The 12,073-nt window shown below is 42.0% G+C and overlaps 1 protein-coding gene across 3 annotated transcripts in view; it reads left to right on the top strand.

Annotated features, from left to right (window-relative positions):
- The window catches only part of CRYL1 (crystallin lambda 1), a 171,525-nt gene that overhangs the window by 133,975 nt on the left and 25,477 nt on the right, over positions 1–12,073 (top strand). For 2 of the 3 annotated variants that reach the window (XM_081815413.1, XM_081815411.1), the window contains exon 4: positions 6,761–6,922. The exons of the other annotated variant lie outside the window; for it this stretch is intronic. In XM_081815413.1, the coding sequence (XP_081671539.1) occupies positions 6,761–6,922 (162 nt within the window). The remainder of the gene's footprint in view (positions 1–6,760; positions 6,923–12,073) is intronic. 3 annotated transcript variants of the gene reach the window in all.

Here is a 12,073-nt window from a genome sequence, read left to right as displayed (position 1 = left end):
GTCTGTTTTTTTATGTGCTTCTTAAAACATGTGCTTCTTGACAAGCGGGGACTATACCTTTTTGTTCTGTTGAGTGGGAAAGTTCCTTGCATAGACTAGTTCCTCATCAGAAGTGTATTTAAATTCAGATGTTAATGCTAATAGTAACTTGTCAGCCAATTTCAGACTTCCATCTTCCCAGGTCCCCTCAGTGGATCTACTTCATGTATTAGCTTTCTTCAAGATTCCAAAATACTTCTAGACTAGTACACAAATGCATATACCAAGAGAAACTTCTGTAGGATGTGGCATAATGTTATGATTTATACTGTAAATTAAATGGGAGTCATTGCATTAGATATAGGTGACAGAATTTTTTCTGTTAAACAATACTGGAGGTTGTTTTTAGCATGGAGTACTACCTGTGGAATTAGCAACATGACTAGTAGCTGAATAATGGGAGAGGCAAGTTAGCAGTAGTAGCCCCATCCTGCTGATGCAGCGTGGAGCAGATTGCAGTAGCTGAGTCCATCCGTCTCATATATCCTGAAAGGAGACAGATCAGTTCACCTTCAGGGCCTCATGCTCTTGCAGAATTTTGGGAAGAAGGAGAGACACAAATGCCTGGACTTCATTGGAGTATCTTCCTAAGTTAGAACAAATCCTTAGTAAAAGAGAACAGACCTTTAGTCCATGGTGGATGGGAGTCTGTTTTGAATGTGTAGGTCCAGGAATGGGTAGGATTGCCCCATGGGCTGCCAGAAAGCAGGGAGGTGTCTTGTGTTTATTCTTTCAGCCCTCTTTAGACATTTTCTCTAAAATAATGTAATGATCGAGAAGAGTAAATATGTATTCAGTGAGCTTGTGGGGCATTGTGTGAAACTGACTACATCACAGAATTTTTCATTAATTAATTCATTCATTGATTCAGCAAACGTTTACTGAATACCTTCTTTTTGCCAGGCATTATTCTTGGAGCTGGGAATACAGCAATAAAGTAAAAGTAAAGATTCTTGCTCCCATGGAGCTTTCATCTTTGAATTCTGTTTCTATAGTATTGATGTTTGTTTAAATATAGACATTTTCTAAATGTCAACTCAAAAGATGGGCAGTTCTCTTAGTATGTTTATTTTCTCTTGCATGTGAGATGTAAACTTTTAGAATATTGAAACAAAATTTCCTTCCTCCCCCAGTTTTGGAGTTTGCATCATGTTTATTTGTACCTTAGTACAGATTTGGTCATATGATTATATTGGGTGGGGAATGGCTTTATGACATCTTTAAGTATGTGGTAGGTAGTCATTAAAATATTGTTACTTAGTATTAGACTACTAAATATTAACATTGCTGATTATAAATATTTTTATCACATAAATTTGATGCTTTAGAAACATTTTACAAACAAAACAAAACAGAAACATTTTACAAAATGTCGAGAGTCAGTAGGGTAAACCTAGTGATTTTGTAGGCAGGGAACTGGAATTGTGATGTTACTTCCCTATGGATCATGAGATTAATAGAGTATTTAAGGTTTTTCTTTCTATACTGGAAAATTTATATGCCAGCTAGCACTAGAAGAGGGGATCAGATTAGATAAATTTGAGGTGCCTGTGAAGTATCCATGTGAAGATAATTTGAGAAGAAGAAATAAAAGTGTGAGTTGAGTCTTTAGATTGGTGAGTTAAGCTGTGGGCTTGGTTGGAATTTCCTAGGGAAAGAATTTAGGTGAGAAGAGAGAGGCTGGGACTGAGTTTTGAGAAACTCTAGTTCTATTTGATTGGTTTCTGCCATCTTTATTGTAGTCTATTTTTCTTTGGATTTATTATTTTCTATTTCTGACTTCTTAAATTGGATGACTGACCTTTTGATATTTTAGACTTTTTTTATTAAAGAAATTTGAAGAATAAATAAGAACTGTTTTAGGTATACCTATAAATTTTGACTTTTTGGCTTCTCCTTTGGACATATGGAGTCAAGATATAGATAGCTATTGCCTTGGGTGCCTGGGTGGCTCAGTTGGTTAAGTGACTGCCGTCAGCTCAGGTCATGATCCTGGAATCCCTGGATCGAGTCCCGCAGCTTCTCCCTCTGACCCTCCCCCCTATGATGTGCTCTCTCTCTCAAATAAATAAAATCTTAAAAAAAAAGATAGCTATTGCCTTGATAATACTATTCCTGTAGAAAGTACTATAAAATTATTTTATAGTCAAACATATACATGGTTGCAGTGAAACTAGTTTTATGATATTACAAAACTTGTTTTCAAAATGAGAACATTTTCATGAAACAGTGGTTGTCATCCAACAAAATATGTTGAATGCAATTTGTTGTTTCACTCATTGCAATAACAAAGTGTTTGGGCAAAAATATCTAGTCCAATTATTATTAACAAAAGCATATTTTAATTTCTGTGTTTTTTTTCCTTCTAAATCTCACAATAGACCCTCTCCCTGTTCTTTGCTGCTTTGACAATTACTGCATTATAAAGAGAGATTCCCTGATGGAAATGCATTATACATGTGTTTGATATGGAGGCAAAAACAAAGTAATGTAAAAAAAATAATTTATGTAGTCCTCAGATTTGTCACCTGGGATAGTCCTCACTGGTAATAAATGGTCTCAGTGATTGATGTGATATCCTTCACATCAATTTATTTATTTATTTTTAATTTTTCTCCTTAAAAATTCATTCCTTGGGGCGTCTGGGTGGCTCAGTCGCTTAGGCATCTGATTTCAGCTCAGGTTGTGATCTTGGGGGCCTGGCCTTGGGCTCTGTGCTCAGCAGGGAGTCAGCTTATCCCTCTTCCTGCCCCTCCCCCAGCTTGTGCTCACTCACTTGCTCTCTCAAGTAAATAAAATCTAAAAAAAAAATCATTCCTTATGCCTTACTTAACTCTTCTCCAGTTTTGTGTTTTATGCTATTCCCAGCACTTTGTTAGGTAAAAATTTTGTATTAAAAATCCCGAGTCTTCCTCATGAGAAATATTTAGAAATGCAGTAAAACTATATGCTATTTGCAGGCTTAAATGAAATATTTTTAATTGTATTTTCTTTTCATGGCAAGTATTTTAACCCAATTCTAAATAAATGATTTCATAAAAGGTACCAGAAATAGCATTGGAAAGGTGGGAATAGACGACTCCTCAGGACAGCAGTTGATGCAGGTGCCCCTTCTGCCTCTTCTCCATTCCCTGCGGTCACCCATAGAAAAGACTGCTATTTAACGCAGACAACAATAATCCTGGTAACCGGAACACCTAATCCGCAGGAAGTTACTTTCCGAAATACAGTCTACACTGAGTTTTACTTTGGAAAAGTCTCTCTCGGTTGGGTATAATTTGTTCTAGATTATTGTAAACTCTGTTTAGGATTTGTAATATGCTTTTAAAAACTTTTTATTTTGATGTTAAGGAAAAAAAGCCTCTGGTTAGGGCATAGTACAGTTTATTGCCTGTGATAATGAAAACTTGAATAGATATAATTAGCGCTAACAGACTTTGTAATGTGGGTCACTTCCATTTTCAGTTTGAGAATGAATTTCCTTCTGCCATGATTGCAGTGGGGTTTAAACTCACCTTTCTTTTCTTGCCATGTCTTTCCCCATGTCTGTTGGCTGATAGAACTTCCTTGCATGTAAAATACTTTAAGTACTGAGGTCTTCTAATTTAGTTTAACTTTTTTTCTGGAAAGCACATTGAAGATTGCTTCCAGATATTTTGCATTAACAAATATAGATTTTCTAGCAACAGGACACCTATCTAAAATGCCTGAATTGATTAAAAAAAAAATCAATGAAATTTCATTTTCCCCATGAAAATATTTGTTTTGAAAAATGTGTATTGTTGCACAGCAAGTGAGTAAACTTCAGAAGCGAGTTCTTATTCCTTTTGCCTAGGAATTATCCAGTACACTGACTTGCCATGGCCATCCTGCTTTTCTAGAACATTCCTAATGAGTTAAATGCTGTCACAGGTAATTTTGACTAATAACAAAACACCAAAGTTTATAAATAATTTACCTTTTAAAATATAAGTTAGAATTAAAAGTTATACCTATAATACAATTATTCAGTTTCTTCCTTTCAAGAAGACAAGGGAAGAAGGAGTGTTTAAACTTTACCTTGCCTTTTCACTATGTGATACTGCCTGAGATGAGTGAACTCCTTCTGATGTACCAGGTAGGGTTGTGGTACTTGGGAATTTACATTGTGCTTTACTTGTCCCCAAAGTTTTGTTTGTTGAAATCTGAGCATACTGACTATAGTGGTTGTGTGTGAGAATTTTATTATGTGCTGTGTCTCCCTCCCACTTCAAAACAAACAGAACACAAACAGATAATCATCATTGCTTTCAAAATGCTGTCAGAGTTTAATTAAGCCAAGTCAAGCTCATTACCTTCAGTAGTGATAGAACGTTAGCTAACACTTCACACCTTCTCTAGAAAGGACCCCCAAAAAACATCATTGCGTTGAGAAGGTACCAGCTGGATTCTCACCTGGTCACATTGCTATAGTTGAGAGAGAGTGAGGCTGCTTTGCATTTAGGTTCTCAGCTGTCTCATTGTTTGGTACTTTTCTCTGTCCTTCCTCCCAGCCTCTCTTAGCTTTGCAATCAACCACAAGTGCTGAAGGTCCTAATCAATAGCGTTTCATACTCCATTTCTCAGACAAGGACTATTGGCTCCCTAAGAATAGCAAGGAAATGAACTCAAGGCTTAACATGGACAGAGGCATTATAACCCTGCTCACCAAATTGAACACAGTTGTTACTATCAACAACAACAACAACAACAACAACAAAAAATGTCAAGCAATGTGCCATTAAAAGATCCTTACATAATTGTAGCAGGTTTGGGTTTCCTCTGGTTCAAGTTTTCTTACCTCTTTGATAATCAAACGATCTGAAGAAAGGCATAGAATTTCAGGGGGGAATCTGCATGACAGGTTCACAATAAGGCTATTCATGAGGACTCTTTTATTAGCTTAAACAGTATCTGCATCATTCTTAGTCTCTGGCTTTACTACAAGGCTCCATTTAAACTTAACCCAACTTGCTGACTTAACTGATCCAGGAATTACTCAGTACAACCAGCCAGCTACTGTAGCTTTTTTTCCCCCTTTAGATAAGGAGATTTAATACAATGGCCTTTACAGTTCTTAAATGACTCCATTTTTTTTTTCCCTGTGTTTGAGATGTGGTGCTTATATGACCTTTTGTTCTTAATAAAATTTCACATGGTTTGATTATATTTTTAAAAAAGTATAAACAAATACAATATTGACTCCTTACCCTCAGAGTAAAACTTTTTAAATCTTGTAGATGATATAAAAATAGAATTTGTCATAATATTTACACAGCTGATTTCAGTATACTAGATTTCATTATTAACGATTAGGTATTATTAAATCAAACTTGAACATATTTTTTTTATTTTTGAGGGGTGATTCTCATATAATTACTAGTGGTCCTTTAGCATTGCATGTTCACCTTTACACATTTTTGGTTATCTGCTGGTGTTTATATCATTTCTGCTACCACAATGCTAATATAATCAGGATGTCCTTGGTTGGTCCTTGAGTAGCTGGGGGAGGACGGTAGGACAGAGCTCTGACATCACAGTGGGGAGATTCTTGAGGATATATTTGGTAGCATGCCATACTGAGAGTATAGATGACCCATACTTTGGATCCACACCTCAGACTAGTGGGTCTCAAACTTCAGTAGGAACAAAAATCATTAGAATGTTTGATGAATGTGCAGATATCTGGACCCCACCCCCAGAGACTGATTCAGTAGGTCTGGGATGAGAGCCTGAGAATTTGCATTTTTAACAAGCACCCAGTTGATCCTGATGCTGATGATTACTGGACCATACTGAAACCATTATCTTATAAATTCACCAGGGAACCTTGGGAGTTCATGATACCTCCCCTTCCAGGCCTCTTGCCTGCAAGTAAGCTGCGACCTGTCTTGGGTAGGAATGACTGCTGTGTGGTTTCCCAGGGGAGTTGGTGGCAGGAGAGTAAGGACACCTCTAGTATTTCTAGTGCTGGAGCAGCTTGAGTATCCTTCTCCCCCATCTGCTTCCATCTGCAGCAGGGCGGTATCCACTGTGTGTATCACATTCCCGGGAACAGGCCTTACCCGTGGGCAGCCCGCACTTGGGTGTTTGAGAATGTCATCTCCCTCTACCCCGGCTCTGTGCATGATTAGAATTTCAGAGTGGTGTTACCTGCAGCACTTAATCCAGATTTGCTCTTCTGTCTTTCTCCCATGCCCCTATTAAAGTAATTTTAGATTTTTAGAAACAAAGGTCCTTTGCAAAAGGATTTCCCCTTAGAAATGGATGTTCAAGGAGCCTTTTGGGAATTATGGATGTAACATGTTTGTTCATTTCGTGAAGATAAGATTTTTCCTTGAAGATAAGTTGATCTGATGGTCAGGACAGATAGGAAAAATAAGTGGCGATGACGACTGTTGCCGCTTGTAGCATTTTGCCAAAGGCGCTGTCGGGTCCACCCCCATAGACTTGGCAGACTGCGTCATTAGGGGAATTTTCAGACCCATGCAAAACTAGAAAATACAGCTCCCCTACGCGTGTCACCCAGTGTCCAGAGTTATGGAGATTTGGCTGCGTTTTTCAGCAGCTTTTTGTTTCGTTCTTAAATTTTGCTAGTAGTTTTCTGATTGGTTCATTTGGGGAATGAATCAAACATGACATATGCTTTGCTTGGGGCCTGAGTGCAGTATCATGAATAGTAATTTGAATATGTCCTTTCTAGGAATGTGTTCCAGAAAACCTGGAGCTGAAGAAGAAGATTTTTGCTCAGTTAGATCAAATCATCGATGATAAGGTTGTCTTGAGCAGCTCCACGTCTTGCCTCCTGCCTTCCAGCTTGTTTGCTGGCCTGGTGCACACGAAGCAGTGCATTGTGGCCCATCCCGTGAGTGCATTAGACCTCAAGAACTGGTTGTATCTCATTCTGGTTTTCAGGAGCAATACATTTTGACTAATCTGCTAGTATATATTAGCTGCTTTATTGAGGTATAATTCATATGCCACACAATTAAAATTGTATAGTTTAATATTTTTTTAGTATATTTAGAAAGTTGTGCAATACAGGCAGTTTTAAAAAGAATCTAATCCAAAAATGCCTTGAATTGTACCTGCGTACCGAATGCATAATGGGATAGAATGAGCAGTACTTAATACACTTTCACCCTTACGTAACTCACTGTCCACCTGAAGACAGAGACTACTAAACACAATTCCACTGTCAGGGAAAAAGCTACATTTAATAAATGTATACATTGAGTAAGATTTTGTAGCCATGTCACTTTGTGCTGTGCAGTTTACTCAACACAATTCAGAGTAGGACCAGTTTTGCTCAAGTGCAGATTCTGGGTCCTGCTCCTGAGATTGTGGTTCAGTAGGTTGACTTTAAACCCCCACCCCTTTTCTTGTTCCCTTGCACCCATCTGTTGTAATTACCTGGGCAGACTTATTCACTGGGGGGTGCATGATGAGGTATATTGGACAGTGAGTTTCAAACTGATGTGCAAGCACTCAAGAAATCTTTTTGAGATGAATGTGGTAATGTGAGGAAAGAGGAATCAGAGGGGAGATCCAGGGATCACTTGGTGGGTGAGTGAGTGTGTACCGACTGAGCTCATTGTGACCTCGGAGAACCAGGACAGCCTGTTAGGGCAGAAAAGCTAACTTAGCTCAAGCCATAATAAAAAGGATAGTAGATGACAATGGCCACACCTCCAGCACCAGCAGGCCATCAGAGGTGAAGGCTGAGGAGAGGCTAGGGCCAAGCTGGGCAGGATCTGGTTGGGCTGACAAGGGAGGAGAGAGTGGGAAAGAGTGTAAACAAAGACCCTTGGCCAAAAGCAAGTGTGGGGTGTGCAGAATCGCGAGGAGACCAGCCTGACTGGAAGGGCACACATACCTCACATACTTGGGGAGCAGGAGGAAGAAGCTGGAAGGCTTGGAACAGTTGGGTTATACAGAATCATGAGAGTTGCTCTGAAGAGCTGGGACTGGCTTAGGCACAGAGCAGCCTTGTGATGTGGTGGAAATGCTGCTTTTGGAGGGTAATTGGAAGGTTCTTTCTATATTGAAGATGGCTTAGGGAAGGGAACAACTACTTCACAGAATTGTGGCAGTATTCCAAGTATAGGCGACCAGAGCCTTGGTGAGGCTGAGGGTCCTAGACTGAGAGCAGGGAAAGTCCTCTTTTTGAGCAAGAGTAGTTTAGAGTGGGGGTAACAGACTTGCTTAGGGAGCTGAGGACAAAGGGGGAGTCATAGATGCCTGCTGGATTCTATGTGCTGAGGAGAGGGACTGCTTGGACCACCATTCACATGACTATGGTTGTGGACGTCCGGATGTCCTCCTACAGAAGTACAATGGAAAGTGGAGATTGGTCATAAAATACAGAGACTTAGACCCACAGAACATGGAAGAAAACCGGTCATGTCTAGCTACTACTCAAATATAGGAAATGTCCTTTATTTGGGACCTTAACTGAAGCATCCAAATACCAAGTTCCATGAAACATGGTCCTGTCTTTGCTTCCGTGACATTTACATGTCTGCAAAAAGGACTCTTAGAAACTGTAAACCACTTATTAGATTGTTAGTTGCTTCAGTGAAAGGTGTAAGCCTCTTGCTTGAAAACTTCCGATTTCTAACCAGAGATTTCACTTCTAAGTCAGGTAAAATAAAAAAAAAAGGAACAACGAAGTCAAATTGTTTAGAAAATACCTCCTAAGTCCTTTAATGAGACTTCTACCCGTATCTCTTAATTTTAAACTACCTGATGGATGAGACTACACCTTACTCACACCTAACAAGTACTAGTAGTTCAGCCGGTGACTGTTGAATAATGCCATTTCTCCTACCATTCCAGGATTGTTCGCTTTCACTTCTTTAATCAAAGGCAAACAGCATAGCCAAAGTAAGCTCAGACTTTATTTCAAAAATTAATGTCTTACTACTTTTGTAGATTATTTTATACCAAAGCCAACATTAACTAAAGCAGATGAAATCACCCAAGTTGACCATCTTTGGAATTTTATCCTTTCTTTTGTGCTGGTGCTGCATACTGTTTAATCATTCCATTGAGCTCAAGGGGAGTGGGGAAAAAAGCATCTGAACGATTCAACCTAAGCTGGATGGACAGTCCCTAAGTAATCCAGAACCATTTACGGGCTTTGAGGAGCTCCAGTTTCCCTTCAGCCCTGCAGGCCAGGCAGGAGAAGCCCGGCGCGTCAGCCCACATGCCACCGCCTCAGCTTTGTGCTCCAGTCACCTGCGACTCTGGCCAGACAGGAAATAGGATAAAGGAAGAGGAAGCCCATTCATGCCTCTGAAAGGCTGGGGCAAAAGTGGATAGTCAGCAATTGCGAAAGACTGCTGCCTCCACCCCTCCGCGGGAGAACCGGCAGCCAAGGAGTTTCCACATCACATAGTGTCTCTTGGGCACCTTTTCCCATGGGGGGGTGAGGAGCTTCAGGTCAGCTCAGCACGGGTGGGTGAGCATGTTCTCTCAGTGTGCAGGTAGTTCGAGTGGGCTTCCTAGCTGGAGCCAGGAGAGTGACAGGCTCCTGAAGAGGGGTGTTAATGTGGCCCTTCTCTGTATCCCCGACAGTCTTCCTCTCAAATGTTTTTTGTGTTGCCTTTGCTTGTCTGCCTCATCTCCCTGTGGATGTGTAGGGGGGCTCAGGGATGGCCATTTGGTGGCTGGTGATTCTCTGAAGGTTAAGTTTGGTTGCATTCTCTCTTGGTACTTACATCTATGTTAGCAGTCAAAGCAGCCGTTTTCTACTGATCGTTTCAGCCGTACTTCACAACCTTTTTTCACTTGGGGACATGTTGGTGCCACGGAGCTGATGGAGCTGCTTTAGCCCCTCCGATGCTCTTGGTGCCACTCTGATGGGCGCCTTGTAGATGATGCTGCCTAGGAAGGACGCACATCTGCTCTGGGATTACAGTCTTTTTTTTTAATTTTTTATTATTATGTTATGCTAATCAGCATACATTACATCATTAGCTTTTGATGTAGTTGGGATTACAGTCTTGAGTGGAAACAGTTCCTAAACACAAAGCTCTCAGATAGGTTACTAGTCAGCCACGGAGCTATAACACAGCCTGGAAGTAAATCAGGCCCTACCCGCAGAAGGTGCCCAGAGTGTTCGCATCGAGCAGTCCTTGCCCACGCTTGCACCTTCTCCGACTCCCCCTCCCACCTGACTCGGAACCATTTGCCCTCCTGTTGAAGGTCATTTGAATGTTGGCCTGTTTATGGAGAACACATGCGTGCGTGTGCAAGCAGTGCCCGTTTCACATCGCCAGCTGCTGTCTCCCCGCACTGCCCTGTCTGTGGAGGGTGACTTCAGGAAGGGGGTGGTGGGCTTATAACTAACCGAAGGGCCTTACAACCTAAAGTCTCAAAACAGTGAGGGATTAACTCCTCTCAGCGGGCTGTAAGCAAGACAGCCCTTCATTTTTACCATCCTCTCCTGAAGAGGAAGAGGAGTTCACCGGGTCAGGAGTGCCCCCTCCCCAGCAGGGCTGTGAGAATGGATTGCAAACCGCCGCACCTGTCTTCTGGGAAAAGGGACGGTCTGCCTTTCCTCTGTGAGTTTAACTCTGTTTAATGTGCTGCAGAGAAAATAAACGAAGCCTCTGTGTTGGACGTGCTGTGCTATCGCGGCGATCACACGCCTCCCGGGCTCTGGTCCAGATTCTGGGCAGGCTTTTCACGAGGTGAACGGAGAATGCTCCCCTTGTACACCCCGCTCAACCTGAGCTCTCAAAGAGCCTCGCAGGCCAGGCCCTCTCTTGTGCCTGCAGCAAAGCACGCCCCGCTCTCTGGCCGGCTGAGCCCAGGACCATCTCCTGTAACCTTTAAAGAAGTTGCCCCCTTTCCTCCTTTGTTTGTTCTTCCCACTTCTTGAAGGCATGTTTCTGAGTCTAACTCACAGACTCCAACAGCAGAAGGCCCAGGTCCTACCGTCCGTGTCAGAAACAGAATAGCAGTCAGGAAACACAGCCATTCCTTTCCTGTTTAAAAGAGTTGCTTTCTGGGGCGCCTGGGTGGCTCAGTCTGTTGAGCGGCTGCCTTCGGCTCAGGTCATGATGTCAGGGTCCTGGGATTGAGTTCCACATCGGGCTCCCTGTTCAGCCTGCTTCTCCCTCTCCCTGTGCCCCTCCCCCTCCCCTTGCTTGTGGGCTCTCTCTCTCTGTCAAATAAACAAAATCTTAAAAAAGTTGCTTGCTTTGCTTACCTCTTGTCCTCTCTCATCCCCACCTCTCCTCTCTCTGCTGTGTTAAATTTAAGGGGCACCTGTCATTGTCACTGTTCATCTCTGAGCCTATAGTAGAGATCAGGGTCCTTGTCCCAGGACTGAGGTGCCATGGCAAGAACAACCCCATCCAGGCCCTCTGACTCTGGGAGGTCCTTTCTCAGAAGCTTATCGACTTGAGTGCATGGACACAGAAACATGAAAACTCGACCTGTTTTAGGACGCTCAAAGGGCTGGATCATGCAGTTGTATTTTAGTGGGTGGTGGGGAATCAGGATCCTGCGGGGTTTTGAGCTTTAGGTGGTATGATCAGCATCCTGTTTTTAGTTGTTGTTTTTGTTTTTTTTATTTTAATTGTGATAAAATACACGTCAGATTTGTCGTCTTAACCATTTCTAAGTATACAGTTCGGTGGCAGTAATAAGCACATACACACTGTCGTGCGGACCTCACCAGCATCCATTCAGACTTCCTGTCTTCTGAAACTGAAACTCTGTCCCCATTAGGCAGCAGCTTTCTGTTCCCCGGCCCCCAGCCCTGGCAGCCTTGGGTTCTCCTTTCTGTCTCTGGATTTGACAGGCCCCTGCCTGACAAAGGATCACCTTGGCAGTGGCAGAGAGAATGAGCCTGGAGAGGGAGGCCAGTGAGGAGAGTGCCAGAATCTAAGTTGGAGGTGATGGCCTGAGCGAAGCGTGTGGTAGCAGGAATGGGTTTTCTGAGAGCTGTAAATAGAACTGACAGAATCACTGATGGGGAGTGAGGGAGGCGAGGCAGACACAG

The sequence above is a fragment of the Leptonychotes weddellii genome, chromosome 3 (genome assembly GCF_054177405.1).
Source record: "Leptonychotes weddellii isolate Sample4059 chromosome 3, ASM5417740v2, whole genome shotgun sequence".
Lineage (NCBI taxonomy): Eukaryota > Metazoa > Chordata > Mammalia > Carnivora > Phocidae > Leptonychotes > Leptonychotes weddellii.
This window is presented reverse-complemented; position numbering and strand designations above follow the sequence as displayed.